The sequence below is a fragment of the Microtus ochrogaster genome, linkage group LG4 (genome assembly GCF_000317375.1).
Source record: "Microtus ochrogaster isolate Prairie Vole_2 linkage group LG4, MicOch1.0, whole genome shotgun sequence".
Taxonomy (NCBI): domain Eukaryota; kingdom Metazoa; phylum Chordata; class Mammalia; order Rodentia; family Cricetidae; genus Microtus; species Microtus ochrogaster.
The window spans coordinates 42012149-42029434 of record NC_022030.1 but is presented as its reverse complement, the minus strand read 5'-3'; the positions used below and the strand labels follow the sequence as shown (position 1 = coordinate 42029434).

At 37.0% G+C, this 17286-nt stretch overlaps 1 protein-coding gene across 15 annotated transcripts in view; it reads left to right on the top strand.

The window, feature by feature from the left end:
- Map2 (microtubule associated protein 2) overlaps positions 1-17286 on the top strand; it is a 269160-nt gene that overhangs the window by 241889 nt on the left and 9985 nt on the right. For 11 of the 15 annotated variants that reach the window (XM_026786324.1, XM_005361447.3, XM_026786325.1 and 8 more), the window contains 4 exons: positions 2317-2378; positions 6312-6456; positions 9332-9672; positions 15929-16021. In XM_026786324.1, the coding sequence (XP_026642125.1) occupies positions 2317-2378; positions 6312-6456; positions 9332-9672; positions 15929-16021 (641 nt within the window). The remainder of the gene's footprint in view (positions 1-2316; positions 2379-6311; positions 6457-9331; positions 9673-15928; positions 16022-17286) is intronic. The other 4 variants (XM_026786331.1, XM_026786330.1, XM_026786336.1 and 1 more) reach the window with 2 other exon arrangements.

Sequence of the window (17286 nt, the reverse complement as noted above, 5' to 3'; positions counted from 1 at the left end):
GCAGTTTTATTTTAAAATTTCACTGTAGAGTAGCAGGGTATTTACTTTATATGCCTAATTATGCTCTGATAGTCTTAATTTTAAATTTTCTTAGTATCTATGTGGATATGCTTATAGTCTACAAAATATCAGGAAGAAATATTCTTTCCATTATACATTACAAATGGCTTAATATAATGGGTCATTTTAAAGATTCGGAATGACATCATTAATATAATGGGTCACCTTAAAGATTAGAAATGACATCACTAGCCTAACTAGAGAAAAGGTCAGAGTCATTGATCTTCTAGAACCACCACCAAATGTTGCTAGTATTTTTGTTTGTTTAGATTTATATTTAAGGCTTAAGTTTTGGGGCTTGGAGTTTTTGAGATAAGGTATTTGTACGTAGCCCAGATCAGCCTTGAATTCATGATCCTCCTGATTTAGTTTTCCCAATGTTTAGATTGCAAGCGTGCAACACCATGCCTTGACCGAAGTTCCGAGTAGTGTGTGTTTGCGTCCTACATATAGGAACCATATGGTGTGATTTATGTAAGAACAATACCCAAGCCAGGATTTGAATTTGGAAGGCTCTTCCATATTCAAATCTTGAGAAAGTCTCAGTGTACCAAGCATTCCAAAGTTAGAAGTTAGGAGTTAACATACCACTTCCACATCTTCTATCTTAATTAGCTGATTCTGTTAAATTTTTAGAAATTGTATTTGACTCAGAGAAATATTTACAGAAATAGAATATCTTTAAGAAATCCTGGGGCTGGAGAGATGGCTCAGTGGTTAAGAGCATTGCCTGCTCTTCCAAAGGTCCTGAGTTCAATTCCCAGCAACCACATGGTGGCTCACAACCATCTGTAAAGAGGTCTGGCGCCCTCTTCTGGCCCTCAGGCATACAGACAGAATAGTGTATACATAATAAATAAATTAATAAATAGATAAATATTAAAAAAAAGAAATCCTGTATTCTACCTGTAAAGTTAAAAATGCTGTCCGAGTTGTGGAAATGAAGAGGAAAAATAAAATAATTTGTAAGTAGTTCCTGTGACTGCTGCATGTCAGTGGCATTCACTTTACCTCCCTCCTTACTTATTCTTTAACGGAAGTTTGAATTTGGAGACTAACTAGTAGATCTCCCCTTATTTTAGTCCAAGATGAATACCAAGAGACCCCAGCAGGAAGCCTATACAAATTTAGATATTGTGTATATATATATATATATATATATGTATGTGTATATATATATATATATATATAGGAATTTTGGATATGTCATAAAAGTATTGAATGACATCATTTTCACTGTTTCTTGAAGAAAAAAATCAGTGCTAGGATCTGAAACATTCTTCTAGCCAGTCCTACAGGTGGCCATTGTCTTGATATAAAAACTCACAAAGCATAGGACCCCTTTGTAGAATACATATGAGGCTTATGAAGATAGTTTTTTTCTTTACCAAGGAAAATTGAGGAAATAGTTAACATACAAGCTGGAGTATTTTATCTCTGGGGATACTGGTCAAATACTGTTATTTTTCAAAACACAAATGATGATTTTATGTTATGAGATATTAAAGTCAAATCAGGTAAGTTGTCCACAGAAAATGTGTTAGAGATAATGGAATTTAAAACTGAGACCAGAGCAAAGAGCAGCATCGAGAAACAGCAGTAACAGATGTGGTAACTGTCATACAGGAAGTGCATGCCTAGAACACATTCTGTATTTACTGGGCTTGCGGTTTCTCATCCTCTGTCCCTGCAAAGTTGTTTTACTTCCCTTCTTGGGTGTACTTTCACATCAGGCAAGAATGTCAATCATACTCCAAAGTGACGAGGGGCACAGGCAAAGGGGTTTGCTGATCATAACAGCCCGGGAGGTAAAATACAGAAGGACCTGTACAAAAGCCAGTGGCTTGCTTCTAGAACGGAAGGGTTGGGCGTTTCTGTATCATACCAACTTTAAATTTTCCAGCTTCCTTCCCTTTACACCAGGCAGCATCTGCCTTGGTGTTCTGTTCCTTCTGATCTACAGATTCTATGTGTACAGAGTAAATACTCAAAAGTGCCTTGGTGTCCCATAGAAAGTGAGTGTGTGCGCTGCTCTCCCATGTGCTTCAGTAGACTCTGATCTCTCTTCATTCACACACACTTAATTGAAGCCACATAATGTATTACTGTTACCCAAGTTTCTTTGGTTACTGGATTTGAGCCTCAAAAGCAAGAAATGTACATTGCCTTAGTCTCGTGACATAACAGAACACCCAGGAATTGGGAAACACACTTATGTGAGTTTTGGTCACTAATTTGTTTATTTCTTTTCAACAGCAGCAAGTGGTGAATCCGCCCAGGCTCCCAGTGCACTTAAACAGACGAAGGACAAAGTCACTGTGAGTGAACCAAGCTTGCTTTCTCCTTTACTCTACTGTCAGTGCCTATTCAGTGTCTCACAAAATTTAGGTGCCATGTAGACATTTGTATTTATTTGGAAATGTCCGTTTTAAACTGCTTGCTTACCCAGCATGATCTCTAAAGCATCCAGACCAAAATTGGCTTCATCTAGAATGGAAAATAACCATTTTAATGGCAATATGACATTCCATTTTATTCATTCATCACAACATAATCAGTTTCCTGTTATCTGGCTTTCAAGCTACTTCCTGTTGACAGTTTAGTATTATTGCTATTGAGGTCTTTGGTGCAGTGAATTTTCTCTTACCAAAATTATTGGTTAAAGACAATATTGTATTTTGAAGTTAGTGTCCATATTGTCAAAGTCATACTATTTTTTAATTTGCTAAATTGTAATAGTAAATAGAGTATTGTTTAAATGTGCTTTTATTAATGATTAACTATTTTATATGTGTATCACTCCCTTTTCCTTTTTTAATTTCTTTATATCATCAACTGTGTTTTAAAAAGACAGAAACCAACATGAAGTATTTTGCTCTTTTTAGGATTGGAAGAGAGATAATTAAATATATGCTAATGAAGTCCTAAATTTACAATGAACAATTTGAATAATTTCAATATGTAGGTAATGAGATGATTTTAGGGTCCCTACAATCATATATGATATTTAAATCACAGTTCTTAGCTTATCAAACATGGTAATACTTTACACTTCTACATTGTTATTAATAAAAACAGTTTTTAATTCCCAATACTGGCCAAATATTTGATAGCCATCTCAAACTGAGGGTCTTTATTTGATAAGGGAAGAAATTCAATGTTTATATGAGTACTTTTAAATTAGACACATGACTTAATAAGTTGTAAGTAATATAACTAATTTATTGCCTTCATAAATATGGAGCTGTATTTTGAATGCAATGTGGTAGTGATATTTGAGTCTACTACTTATTTATGATTTGAAAAACCTAGTATGTTACCATGTATGAATCCTGAACATTTTTAGCTATTATGATCTTTTATTTCTGTATCTAATTTTCTAAGTTTCCTGTAAAAAATCCAGTTGGGAAAACTAAGCATAGTAACTTTATAAGACAGTATAGTACCTAGATACAACAGTCATTTAGTATTCGTTATATAGGAATAATTATTGGTATTATATTATTTTTAAAATATAGAAAATTACAGTCACAGATACAGAAATTAAATCTGAGAATTTCCCTTTTAGAAAAGTTTTAAGTGGTCATTCTGGGAAAACTTCAGGAAGTTTTCAAGTTGTTTCAGGTCCAAGCAACTCATGAGATTGGCATTTCATACTTAACTTTGAACAAATGCTATGTACATTACTGCCATAAAGCTAACATTGCTCTAGCCGGGCGGTGGTAGCGCACGCCTTTAATCCCAGTACTCGGGAGGCAGAGGCAGGCGGATTTCTGAGTTCGAGGCCAGCCTGGTCTACAAGAGCTAGTTCCAGGACAGGCTCCAAAACCACAGAGAAACCCTATCTTGAAAAAACAAAAATAAATAAATAAATAAATAAATAAATAAATAAATAAATAAATAAATAACATTGCTCTTTCGATTTACATGTGTCTAAAGAAAGGTTTATTCTGTTTCTGCTTTTGATTTATCATTTGTTTTGCCTTCTAATATCTAATATACTTCTTTACAGTTTCCTAAATACCCAAATTTCCTCTTATTTGATTTACTGTGAATAATTCACTTCAACTCAGAGTTTCAGTTACTATTTATTAATAAGCTCACCAACCCCTTCCATTATTTTGTTTAAGTTTTGCGTGGTTGGGCTTAATACTAGTGCTTATCTCGCGCTTAATTAGAAGCAATATCATCTCTTCGTTCTTCTTTCCTGATTACATTTTGAACTCCATTCTTTTCTGCTAAAATCAATCAAGAAATAGTGACTCGTGCTAACCCAATTACACTTCCCACTCAAGGTGCTGGTACCACAGAGAGGAGGGAGATGTGCATCTGTGTAAGCTTATGTCTCCACAGAAGTGTCTGCAGAGTTAAGGCTTGGGATGAAAATCTCAGTTTCATCCTCTATTTTTATAACAGCCAAATCAAAGTAATTATTTGAAGTAATCTCTTTGGCTTTGTCATTCCTGTCTATATTTCTTACAGTGTCTCCCAGGAGACATGTGGCAAGCAGCACAGCCTATGTTAGAGCCTCCAATCCAGTCCACTTTTCCTTGCATGCAGTCTCCCTAGGATTTATCCTTACCTGTAAATTAAATGCTGTGGATTTTTTATTAGGAGTCTGTTCATTGCTGGTTGCCTTTTTAGGGTTCATACACATTATTTTGCTGTGTTGTTGTTTATCCATAAAATTCATTTCAGTTAACAAAATAACTTGACCAGTTTGTGTTTTCTCCTAAGGTTATCTCATATAATATTTCTTATCATTTTTTCTAGTTAAGTATGCTGATAATCAAAAAAATAAATTTTCTTAATCTTTAAGGTAAATATTTTCCATGACTAGGCCTCAAATGTGTATTGTTTCAAGATTCTTAAAGCATGATAGAGTTATAAATATATTACCAACATAAAGGCTACACTTATTAAAGGAACAATTCCTGCAGGTGCCCATTACACTTTCTAACTACAGCATAACTGGTGAACCTGAAGATTGTGTGGGGACCTCAAATATAAAATCCATAAACATTATTTTATGCATATTCTTGTTAAATAAGAACTGTGCATACAACCTTAGGCAATCCAGAATCTACTCCTTGCCTTTATCTTTAAATCCAGCTCATAGGAAGGTTTGCTTATTGCCACTGTATTATTCCTATCTTAAGACTGATTCTCTGCTCAGTTTTTTTAAAATTGGAAACACATCCTTGAAATGTAGACTTCATGATTTTAGGGACTCTCATTGCAATCTGTTAGAGTAGTATGATTTTACTCACGAAAGTATTAGCAGTTTGTAATGTCCTAGGATTGGCCATTGTGCTGACTGTCAGTCTCATCCCAGATAAGGAATCCCTCAGAGAGCATATTTCTGCTGTCTTCATGGAGCCACAGATAAAGAAATAATAGCTATGAAAGAAAGCAGTAAAATTCAGAAATCTTTGACTGTCTTAACAGTAGATCCTATTAATAACAAATATAACTGAAAAACTTAGATGGACCACCTCCATGTTAGAAAAGAAACACAAGTTCCCATTTTCTCAAACCTATTCATTATTATTTCTTATTTGTTTTACAAAATATCAGCTAAAAACCAGCAAAATAAAATGCCTTCCATTGTGACATATTCCACATACAGCATATGCAATTGATAATATATAATCTAATAACAGCAAGTTGTATTCAATATGACACTTGAACTCTCTATCAGGCATTAAAGGATCTACTACTATCTCTGTCACAGGCAAACTCTGGGAACTGAAAACAATACATTAAATTATTAAACCCATTTCCTTAACTTTAAAGTGTGTATAGTACTTTGCAGTGAGAATGATATTATAATTTGATATGGTATATTTAAGAGTTCCTGTCACACTTCTCGGGAATAAGTCGTTGTGTTCCGGTGTAATATTATACTGCAAAACCCTCTTTCAGTCCATCTGACTAAAGAAACTATTATGCTAATGAAGCTTTTGGCCCAATTAGCAAATTATAAAGATAACTTTTCTAAGTTCATTCCATCTACATTCTTGCTCAAAAACAGAAATTCATAATTCATTTGCAATCGTGTCATGCCAGGATAATAAATTCTGATAGTACAACAAGAAAATATGAACTCTACTGACATAGAAGGTTTTATTAGTATATGAAGATTGGTGTTTCATAATAAAATAATTTATCTTCCAGGAAAAAATGGTCAGGGTAGTGTAATTAATTTGCATAACTAAGACGAACCTCATGTCTTTGTTTTCTCTAATTAGGATGGTGTCACTAAGAGCCCAGAAAAGCGTTCTTCCCTCCCAAGACCTTCCTCCATCCTCCCTCCTCGGAGGGGTGTATCAGGAGACAGAGAGGAGAACAGCTTCTCTCTGAACAGCTCCATCTCTTCAGCCCGGCGGACCACCCGTAGGTTATCTACTTGGCTTCCCTTAATCATTGTCTAATCCATTAAGTGAAAGAGAAGTATATTTAATTTTGTAGTATTTATATAAAAATGTACCTGTATTAAAGATATGATCTTCATAGATAAAAATTAAAAAATCTAGATTGTAGATTGTTCCAAAATAATTCTTTTAGTCAAAACAAGTGATGGAAGAAATTGGAAAAGATCATCTCAATATCTACTGAGTTTGAGACAATAACTTTTAAAAGGATATTTTCTCTCTTATTTCAAAGTTGAAACAAAAATTTCTGAAAAAAAAAATAGAGAAAATCACCCAATGGGTTGCTTTATACATCTATACAAGCTAAACTCTTGCTAGAATTCTACATCTTAAATCCTAGATGGAAAAGCCAGAAAAATCTACCTAAAATCCAGGGTTAGAGAGATATTTCTGTAGGCAAGGGCTCTGCAAAATCATAAGAACCTGAATCTGTCTCCCTGGCACTGGGGTAAAACTGTGTGCAGTGCTGGGTGTCTGTAAGCACAGCCTTGAGTGGAGGAGGGTCCCTGAGCTCAGTGACCATGAAACTCAGCCAATCTATGAGCCCTGAGTACAGCAGGAGACCGATTCAGAATGTAAGGTGGTAAACAATAAAGACACCTGCTATCCACCTTTAATTTCTGCACACACAAAATATTCACAAGCATACACACAAAGTGAAAAATGAAAATTCTGCTCAATATCTTCGGAATGCTTATGTCAAATGACCTTTCACATGACATGTTCTGTACAATATCTTCAACTCCTCAGCGATTATATAGCAATCTGTATCGTTACACTACAGTTTACGTTAGTGCCGAGACCATATGGTAAATCCTGTATCCCATTGTTAGCCCACTATTCCAGTCGGTGAAAATAGCTACCATGTTTAACACATATTAGATAAAAACTGTTAACACTTGAGTTAACAATTCTGATGGTTGTTTGTTAGCACCCTCAATTCAACGACAAGAGACTAACCTAACAGAGAGAACAACCTAGGTAATGCTGCACAACTAATACTTGGACAGATTTGGTCTTCAGTCCATTGATAGCTTCACAACCTGCCTTAATACCTTAACACTGATTTGGAAGAAGCCGTGTTAGAGAAGTGCTCTATCACACTATATAGAGACCCAGGTCCCTGTAATTGAGGAGCTAGGATGTACTGATGGAAACTGTCATATTGTAGATGATTTTAACTCAGCATTTGCTTTCAAATTTTCAATCATAATCGTCCTATTCAGACTCAGCTATCTTGCCTGATACTCAGTGGTTTTGTTTATGGCGAAAATGTTGCTGTCATTACAATGCTCGTGCCCAGCACCGTTTGATTTTATGAAATATTAAGATCCTTTGAATTCTCTTCTAAGAATTCAGTGAAAACCTCAAAACTCTTACCATAGAAAAAAATAAGCTGCTGGAAAAGAACTAGGAGGAAGGACATTTAGAAGCTGGTGATCTCCAGGGGAGCGAATTTAACTCCAAATATCTAGGGTTGGAATTGGACTTTAAACAAGAACCCAGAAGAGGGTAAGACAACACAAAGGCATCAGGTGCTCTCCAAAAGAACATCTTAAATTATGCCTGTATGTGTTGCTATGGAAACAAAATGGCACTTTCTACGTGAATCCATTTTTTTGAGCCACTTTGCTTTTCCCTTAAGAGGTGTCTGTCTATAAACTGCCTTTTAAATGTTCTGAGCCAGGGCTGCTGTTCCTCTCTGGCTTTACTGTGAACACAAGTCTACCGCACTTGTATTTGTAGTGACTATAACTGACATGTTGACATGTACAAATATTGGGGCTATTATAGCTCTGTGCAGCAACAGCAAAAACACTCATAGGCAGTTAGAAAGGCAAACATTCACCCTTCTCTGTCGGCCTCCCATCTCCTTAACTACACACAGGAATGTTCTGGCATTTATTCAACTTCTGAAAAATGTCAAGGAAACAATTCTCTGCAGGAACCTCATGAACTCTCGGAGAAGGGAACATGTGTAATGCTAGATTCAGTAGAGATTGGGAGCTTGGTTCACTTAACTCAAGGTATAATAAACCCCTCTTAATAATTGTGTTAGGGGCTGGAGAGATGGCTCAGTGATTAAGAGCATTGCCTGCTCTTCCAAAGATCCTGAGTTCAATTCCCAGCAACCACATGGTGGCTCACAACCATCTGTAATGAGGTCTGGTGCCCCCTTCTGGCCTGCAGGCATACACATTGCAGACAGAACATTGTATACATAATAAATAAATAAATTAATTAATTAAATTAAAAAAAAATAATTGTGTTAGTTTGGAACTATCTGTGCTCTCAATATAAGCTGAGAGGTGAACACTGAAACCCACACAGGCTAAAACTGTAGGAACTAAATACACAGTTGTCTATCATAAATACATCTGAGACTCGGAATGGATGTGCTTGAAGAGAGGAAAGGGTGGCCCACGTGCCGTTCAGGAGTCCTCACAGGGGCATCCCTCAATAAATGTATACTGTTTCCAGCTCCAGGTCTTCCCTCTGCCTCAGGAACCATACAAACAGAATAGTTTTCCAAGATTCTCACTAAGAACTATGAGACTAAATAGGAAAAAGTACAAATTTTTAATTTGTATACTAACATATATCCTAAGATATCACCAACTTATGAACCCAAAGAGAGGAAAGGAGGATCTCACCTCTTTAAGCATTATTGTGGTCTTTGATAGGGTTCTGAATGCCTTGGAGTACTTTGTGAGTACTATATGTGGGAAGAAGGGTGCCTTGAAGAGAACTTTCTCATGCCATGGTATGGTTTTCTTTTCTCTCTTTTCCATGTATGCGTGGATGTGCGTATGTGTGTGACCTGCTTGTTAACAAAGGGTCAGAGCCAATTCGCAGAGCTGGAAAGAGTGGCACCTCAACCCCGACCACTCCTGGATCCACTGCGATCACTCCTGGCACTCCCCCAAGCTATTCTTCACGTACCCCAGGTACTCCTGGAACCCCCAGCTATCCCAGGACCCCTCATACACCGGGAACCCCAAAATCTGCCATCTTGGTGCCTAGTGAGAAGAAAGTCGCCATCATTCGCACCCCTCCAAAGTCCCCAGCTACTCCCAAGCAGCTTCGACTTATTAACCAGCCACTGCCAGACCTGAAAAATGTCAAGTCCAAAATTGGATCAACTGACAACATCAAATACCAGCCCAAAGGGGGTCAGGTAAGAACTCTGTGCTATCACATACTTGATGTCAGAAATCCAGTCCCACTCATGGTTAAATTATTTTCGTGCATTATAATCTGACAGCTCTGTCTCAGGAGATGGGGATGATGCAAGGTCACTGGTCATCATTCATTGCTGAGTCTGCATCTCATGTGGAGAGCCACGCTTATGAAAGACATTGAAAATCAGTCAATACGTTGTTTCCTTCTGATCATTAGTGGACACTAGTTGGCTAGACTTTATGCAAGAATTCGTTAGTTGATTTCTGATTATATCTCCACAGCTCTGTAGGTTTGGAAATATTAAAGGTTACTTGTAATGCAGATTTGAGTTTTCTCTTGGATTCAGACAATGAGCTCACCTATTAACTTTAGTGACTGCAATTTTAAATTCTTCCTTTATGATTTATCATTTCCTAATATTTATTCCAGAATCACAGTGTGGTTTGCCAAGTTGCTGCCTGACTTAATTGCCTAGATATTGAAAAGGGTGGATATTTTGGTTGACATTAAGCAGATAACTCTCTACAGTTCTAGTGAACAGAACTGTAACCATGGAAGTTCTACTTTAGAGCTCTACTGTTGTGAACAAAAGTTCTTTTCCTTCTGGCAGCAGGTCTAGAACAAACATTCATTTGCTTTCTAGGCAGAGGGCTCTGCGTTCTATTCTGACCTGAATCTCGCTTGGATAAAGCCTGGAAAAAAATGACACAAATACTGTTTAATATGTCTCAGAATATCACTATCCTATTAGATGGTTCAACTTTGAAAGGATGTTTTAAATTATTCTTTAAATACAGGACAAAAAGCATTGTCTACCTTTGTAACAAAGACATAATGCTCTATTAGATCCCAGATTTCTCTGAATCTGGATGCTTTTTCTGTCACTCCTCCACTTGTCTCCTAGGGTTTCTGCCTCTAATTTCTGATATCCTTCCTTCTTGCCAAGAAAATTGTATCTTAGGTTTCAGGGAAAGCTCCTGCTGATGTGTGAAGTCTTCCAGCATTCCTGCCTACTGTCAGTACCAGAATTCCTTGCTGCTCTTTCCTTCCCATCAGCTTTCAGTGGTTCTCACATCATGATTCTGTTCTAGGAAAGCCCAAGGGCTTAAGAAAAATCAGATGGCAAGCCAGGGACAGGGCAGGGCAGGGGGACAATGGGCCTACAGAATGGCTGTAATAGTGTGGTCACAGACAATATATTTCACAGGACGATGCTGTGAAAATATGAGGTGTAAGAAACTTGTAAAGCCAAAAGTACAACGTATAACCCAAATTCTAACAAATTTGATCTGTAATAAAATAAAAAGAGCAAGAAGCATCTCATTGTTCTCACATTCATTGGTTTTACCCATGTGAGAGGAGACCTTTCAGATCATTTAGAAATGGCCACCTGTCAAATTTTTAATAATTATATACAAATCATTTAGAAGAGTAACTTGAATAAAATCCGTTTAACAAACCATTAAACTTAAATGGAAAGTTCCTCACCACAGCTTTTGATAAGCTGTCCAAAAGTGGAGTAGCCTGTTCTAAGACAAGGTTGTGCAAGCCTTTAACTCATGCTCCTGTCTCACTCCCCAAGTGCTGAGACTACAGGCAAGCAACACTGCATAGGTTCCCTGTTATGAAAATTCCTGTGTCTGCAGATTCTTCTTCACTAAAAGTGGCTTTGAGTCCTGATTTTTAAAACCATCATCTCTTAGATTCCTAAAAAATGTCCTATCATATAGAAACTAAAGGGAAGATTTAATAAACAGTAAAAGGCATTTATGTAATTTCAAAGAATTTTATAATATATGTTATAAATATGAATATATGATATGTTATAGCATGAATTTTGTAATTTATGACCTTCTTTGAGGGTCCCTAAAGGTTACCCTGCTCTTTCTACTTTAGTTTTAGCCATAGATTTGCAAGACTCTTTAAATCAAGACTAAAATACGAGGGCATCCATTTTCTTTTCTTTTTGTTTGTTTTATGTTCCAAAGTCCACTTCAAGTTGACCTCCACTAAAGTTGGAGATTCATAAAGTTGGTATATTTTTGGATCAGAGATCAAGCTTCCCAAGAGAGTATGCTTAAGGACTAGTTAAGACATATTTATATCACAAACAAAAATAGCTTCAAAATCTTGGCGTTATTTATTAAATATCTTTCTTCACTGGGAAGGGGGGTAAACTGACTCAAAATGACCCTGTCCCAGCACCAGATGACAGAGAGAAACCAAGAAACAATGTCGTGACTTTTGTGTAGAAACAGGAGGTATTCTTCACCAAGATGAGAAGCAGAGAGAAAATACCCCCAACTTTAAATTGATTAATTTATAAAAGGAAATTGATGCTTGCAATTGAGTTAGTTAACCTTACAGAAATATTCATGTCTCAACACTGCAGCATTTTCCTCCTAAAACCCCTCATATAGTGAGTGCATCTTCCCAAATGTTGGAAGTGAAGGAAGCTTTTTGTGTGTGGATATTTACTGGCGTGTTTGGCTAGAGAGTTTTACAGTTCCTTCCTTATAGAATAAATGGGAATAATAATACATTAGGGTGTCATAGAAATAATCAGGGAGCTGTGTTAAAGACCTTGATTATCTGGATGCATTGAAAAAAATTGTGACTATTGACATGCTGCTTTCAATTACAAGGTTATTATCTTAGCATTTTTGAGTGGGCAGTAGCCAGCCAAGATTCATCAAGGAAGACAGAGCAACCCCATACTTTGCGCAGAAACTAGTTTTTAAAATAGTGGTATGCAGCCATTTGGCAACTTGGTTATTTGTCACCAATTGAAACATGTGCTGCTTTCTGTCTGTAGCTCTTTTGTACCTGTCTCTTATCTCTGATGTGACAGTCCAGCGCCTGATAGGGCAGATGAGTCAGTAGAAAATATGATGACTTTGCAGGAAGTAATATAGTCAATCCTCTCAGCCCAAACATAGGCCCGTTCTAATGAGAAAAAACAAATAAACAAACAAACAAAAACACAATGATGGATTTGCTGGAGAGAGTGAACTTGGCTCATTTAACTCAAGATATAACTACAACTATCTTATTAAATATTTCAAATTGGAACTATCTGTGGCAAGGTCCTCAATCTCAGTTTAATCTAAATTTAAATTAATATTCTTCTTTTAAGAAGTGGACGAAACAAACATGTAGCTTAAAAAAAAGAAGCAACTTCTGTTTTAGCTTTTCTGTGAACCAAAGGAATAGTCCTGTACTGCTGAAGCATTCTTATTTTTTTTCAACTGTATCAAGATCATTTTAAAAACACATGGTCTTAGGGTGTGATGCCACACCCAGTGTGTCATTTCTGCACTAGGTAAACAGCAACGTGAGGATTGCAAGTTCAAGGTCACCCTGGGCTAAGTGGTGAGACCCCAACAACAAACAGCACAAGTCTGTGCCCCTGCCGTAGTTGCACATTATGAATGGAATCAATCAACAGAACCTGCTTTCTCAGGATGTTCATTATTAAATGGCTAGAGGAAGCAAGGCTGTGGCTATGCCTGGGAATTTGATTGATTGCCTTGTGAATTGTCAGGTATTGCCTCAATCTGTCTTTCTCAGATTAGCTGGGCCAAAGACAGTGGAATCTCCAAGAAAGACTAAGGCAAAAAGAGTAGATAAGGCTATTTTCTCATTCCCATATGAAGAATGAAACAATGACATTGCCAATGGTGTATGACCGAACGAGAGAGGGAAGCAGGGTCTCTAAGTCTTGAGAGATTGGACAGGTTTTGTTCTGACTTCTCTTGTCTTCCTTCACTGCCTTATTTTCATTTAATTATTTAAGGAAGTGATAAATAGGTGAAAAATAAAATAACTTAAGGTTCAAATAGTGTCAGTAACCATAGTATGAAGGTGGAAACTATTCACTGAAGTTCATCACATTATATGGAAAACACTTCTTTACTGATCATGCGTATCTTTTTGTTATTAAACCCTTTGATGTCTCAAAAGATGCCAATATCTGACTATATTCAACAGAGATTGAAAAGCTATAATTCAAAAATTTGTAGGGTAGCAAAATTTTTAGAGCTGTATTTATAAATACTAATTATTGAAACCTCTGAGAAAATTAGTACTTTGAGTTCACAAAACTGAAATCAATGCTTCCCCATTTTGTTTGCTGTTCATTCAGCCAAACAAGGACATGAACAGCCTAGACCTCAGGATACAGTGAAAAGCTGAACAAACTGATTACAAGTTAATGATCTGGTCTTCTATTCCTTAGAACTTTCTAAAAATTTGAATGAAGGGAAAACATCAATATGAAGAAATTACCAAGCTATTTCAATACATAGACTTGTAAAAAGTCTATTCATGCCCAGAGCCTTCGCATTACAAATTGAGTAGCCATACTACTGTTAAAAAAGACCAGTTCAATTTTTCCCTGGGAAATGAGTGACTCTGAAAAAAAAATCAACAAAAATAAGCTTTTTAAATAATGGGATTTTGAGACTCTAGAACATTCTAAGTGATGTTGGCAAGGTGAGTCTTTTGAATTGAATCATTTATTTTGGAAGTCATAAAAAATGTCAAATCATTAATTAAAGTTAGAGTCAAACATCTATGAGCGGAACTTGGTTTTCCAGACTTACAATAAGTGAATCAGAATCAGTGTTTGAGTTCTAATGATTTAGTGGTGATTCACTTGAGACTTTAATGATTAAGTTGAAATTTATGAAATAAAATTTAAAATACCTTTCATCCCCATAAGTTAGTAAAATGGCTCATATAAATTCTATTTCATACCCAGAATTATTTAAAATATTAATAGACATAAAAATTGTTATGATTTTCCTTCTGAAGATAATTTATTATTGAGGTTTTAAATGTAACAGTCTTCACAGTTTGAGAATCAGTACTTCCACCACTTACACAAACTTCGAATTCGGTATATTTAATGGTAGCTATTCATCCTTTGCTATCCCCACAGTTTTTACATTGAAAGTTTTGTTATGCCCTAGAGAGCAGCCTAACCATCATATCTTCTGAATTTAAATGTTGACAGGAGGTCCTTGCCTTGGGCTCCTGATGAGAGCTGCCAATGATATTTTTCTGCAAGGGACAAGCTGTCTTGTTCTTGTTAGACAGGCATTGGTGATTTAAGCCTTGCCTAGCTAAAAATAGGATTCTATGCCCTTTTGAATTTTAGATACCTTTCTTCAAATACCCATAAACTTGTTAATTCTCTCAAGAAGACTGAACATTTAAACTAAAGTTAATAAGAGTTTGTGCAGAAAATAAACTGTACCTTAAAGATGTGGGTTTTTTTAAGTTATGAAGAAGTATTTTAAAGAAAGTAAACAAAGGATAGTAATGAGCATAACAAAACTAAGTCCTTCCTTCTATATTTATTTTGTTTGTCCTCAAAACATGCTAAGTTCAAAAGGCAGATGAAAGAAATTATAACAGTTATGACTCTTGCAGTATATTACTGCAAGTAATGTCTTTCCAGGCCCTGATTTGCTGTGGTTTTCAGGATGAATGCTTGACTTCCTGAATAAAGAAATAAGACATTTTGCCTCAAGTCTTGAGGCTGAAACCAAAGCCTAGATGATGTCTAGATGACCTAATATAAGCCAGCCGATGGATGGACATTGGTTTTCTTACCTTGGCATATGGAAGGAATGTTTCCAAATGGCCTCTAATGGGTAATAGTTGCTCAGGAGCTATTAAAAGCAGGGGACCTTTAAAAGACATAGCCGCAGTCAAAGCAGACCCTGGGATTCTTTGTTGACCCTCCTAGGGAACAGGAATTCTTGTAGGAGTGGGAATCCTACTTGGAACTATCAGCCAGACCAAGCATGAACCTCACTTGTGCGGTATAGGCTAATAGAACAGTTAAGTGTAGGCGGTGGTTAATAACTGATGACTGCCCACGTGAGACTGGGAGTTGCACTGGCATATCCTTCAAGATCATGGGCTAAACTACACTGTACTGCACTGAGTAAACCAGAGCCCCAGTGTTTCCTTCACAGATAATCCAAGTGTTCACTTTTCATTCTTCCTGTTTTGAGATTATATCTATAAAACTAGTATACCTAAAGCTCCAGAGCTTGACCTTCAGGGTTCCAGGAAAATGGAGTCTCCTACTCCACGACACAGCCCATTCAGTTGCAGTGTAGTATCTTCTCCTACATGACCATGGGTGGAAGGAGGCTGAGGACCTCTATAGTACTCCACATTCTGGTTCCCTCTGCCCAATACCTGGAAAGAAAAATGTTACCTCCAATTCCTTTTAGGTTAGGATTTTAAACAAGAAGATCGATTTTAGCAAAGTTCAGTCAAGATGTGGTTCCAAGGATAACATCAAACATTCTGCTGGGGGCGGAAATGTAAGTAGAAGTTACTCTGAGAAAGCTGTCTTGAAAGTGTGTGGAGCCCTGCAGAGCCAGCACCCTCTTTCCTTCTTCACGCTCCTCATGACAGACTACGTTCTCAACACGTGTCGTCTGGTGTGGTGGCTTGCTTTCCTGGTGATGGGCTTCCCATCCTTTGCTATCCAATCAGTTAAGAAAGGAAGGCTGGCTAGATGCACCATGGCTTTCTGAGGGAAGGGTGGGGGGAATGGCTACCCTCCTCACCTGCTAACTGTTTCTTGGCCTTTTCAATCACTAAGATGCTTCTATTGCTGTCTCTTTTCCTCTGAAAAAGTGAGTCAGGCTCACACTGTTCTAACTTCATTTAAATTACTCTTGAGGCAAAGACTGGTACACTTGAAAGCACTCAGAGTATATGATGTCACTCCTTCCTGATTCATTATTTATGAAAGGTAGGATATCTTTTGGAATAACACAAAACTGGCAAAGCATGTCTCATTTATAATTCAAAGTAAAAAGACTGCTGTTCTTACATACATTTTATCCTGCTGGGATTTTTCCTGTCTCTTTTCATTTAGTGAAAATAATATCCTATGAAAAGAAATGAATACTGAATCCATACTTGTTACCTGTTGGTGGGGGCAGAGTGAAAGTAGTCAGATTAGCTCAAGATGAAGAAATTATGGTTTCTCATAAAATAAGAATAATTTCAAAAGGTGATTCATGCTGATTCTATTTTTCTGCATCTGGCATGAGACTCTGATTGATAATGCTATAGAGCATCGGACCCTGAACCTATAGCAATCTAAGATTCCTTCTCAGTCTTCAGCCTGGAAGAAGACGGTAGTCCTTTCTATAAAGAGCAGTCCCCAATAATCAAAGCAGACCATTTGCTGGTCTCCTTCATGGATGCTGTTCTATGCCTCAGGATCAGTACCCACACTGACTTGGCTGTTCTCCTGACTATAAGTATAACAACATATGATACTTCATGGAAGAAGCTCTCTCTGATCCAGTTTATTCTCTTGAGAGTAGCAGAAGATGGACCATGCTGCCCTACACGGCAAATGTCTTTGGTCCAAATACAGCAGTAAAGAAAATGTTCAGATAACATAAGATCTAATACTAAGCTTAAGTAGGAGCTTCCAACCTGCAAAACGATGGTCTTAGACTTCCTATAAAACAAATCACCTGGGGCTGGAGAGATGGCTCAGTGGTTAAGAGCATTGCCTGCTCTTCCAAAGGTCCTGAGTTCAATTCCCAGCAACCACATGGTGGCT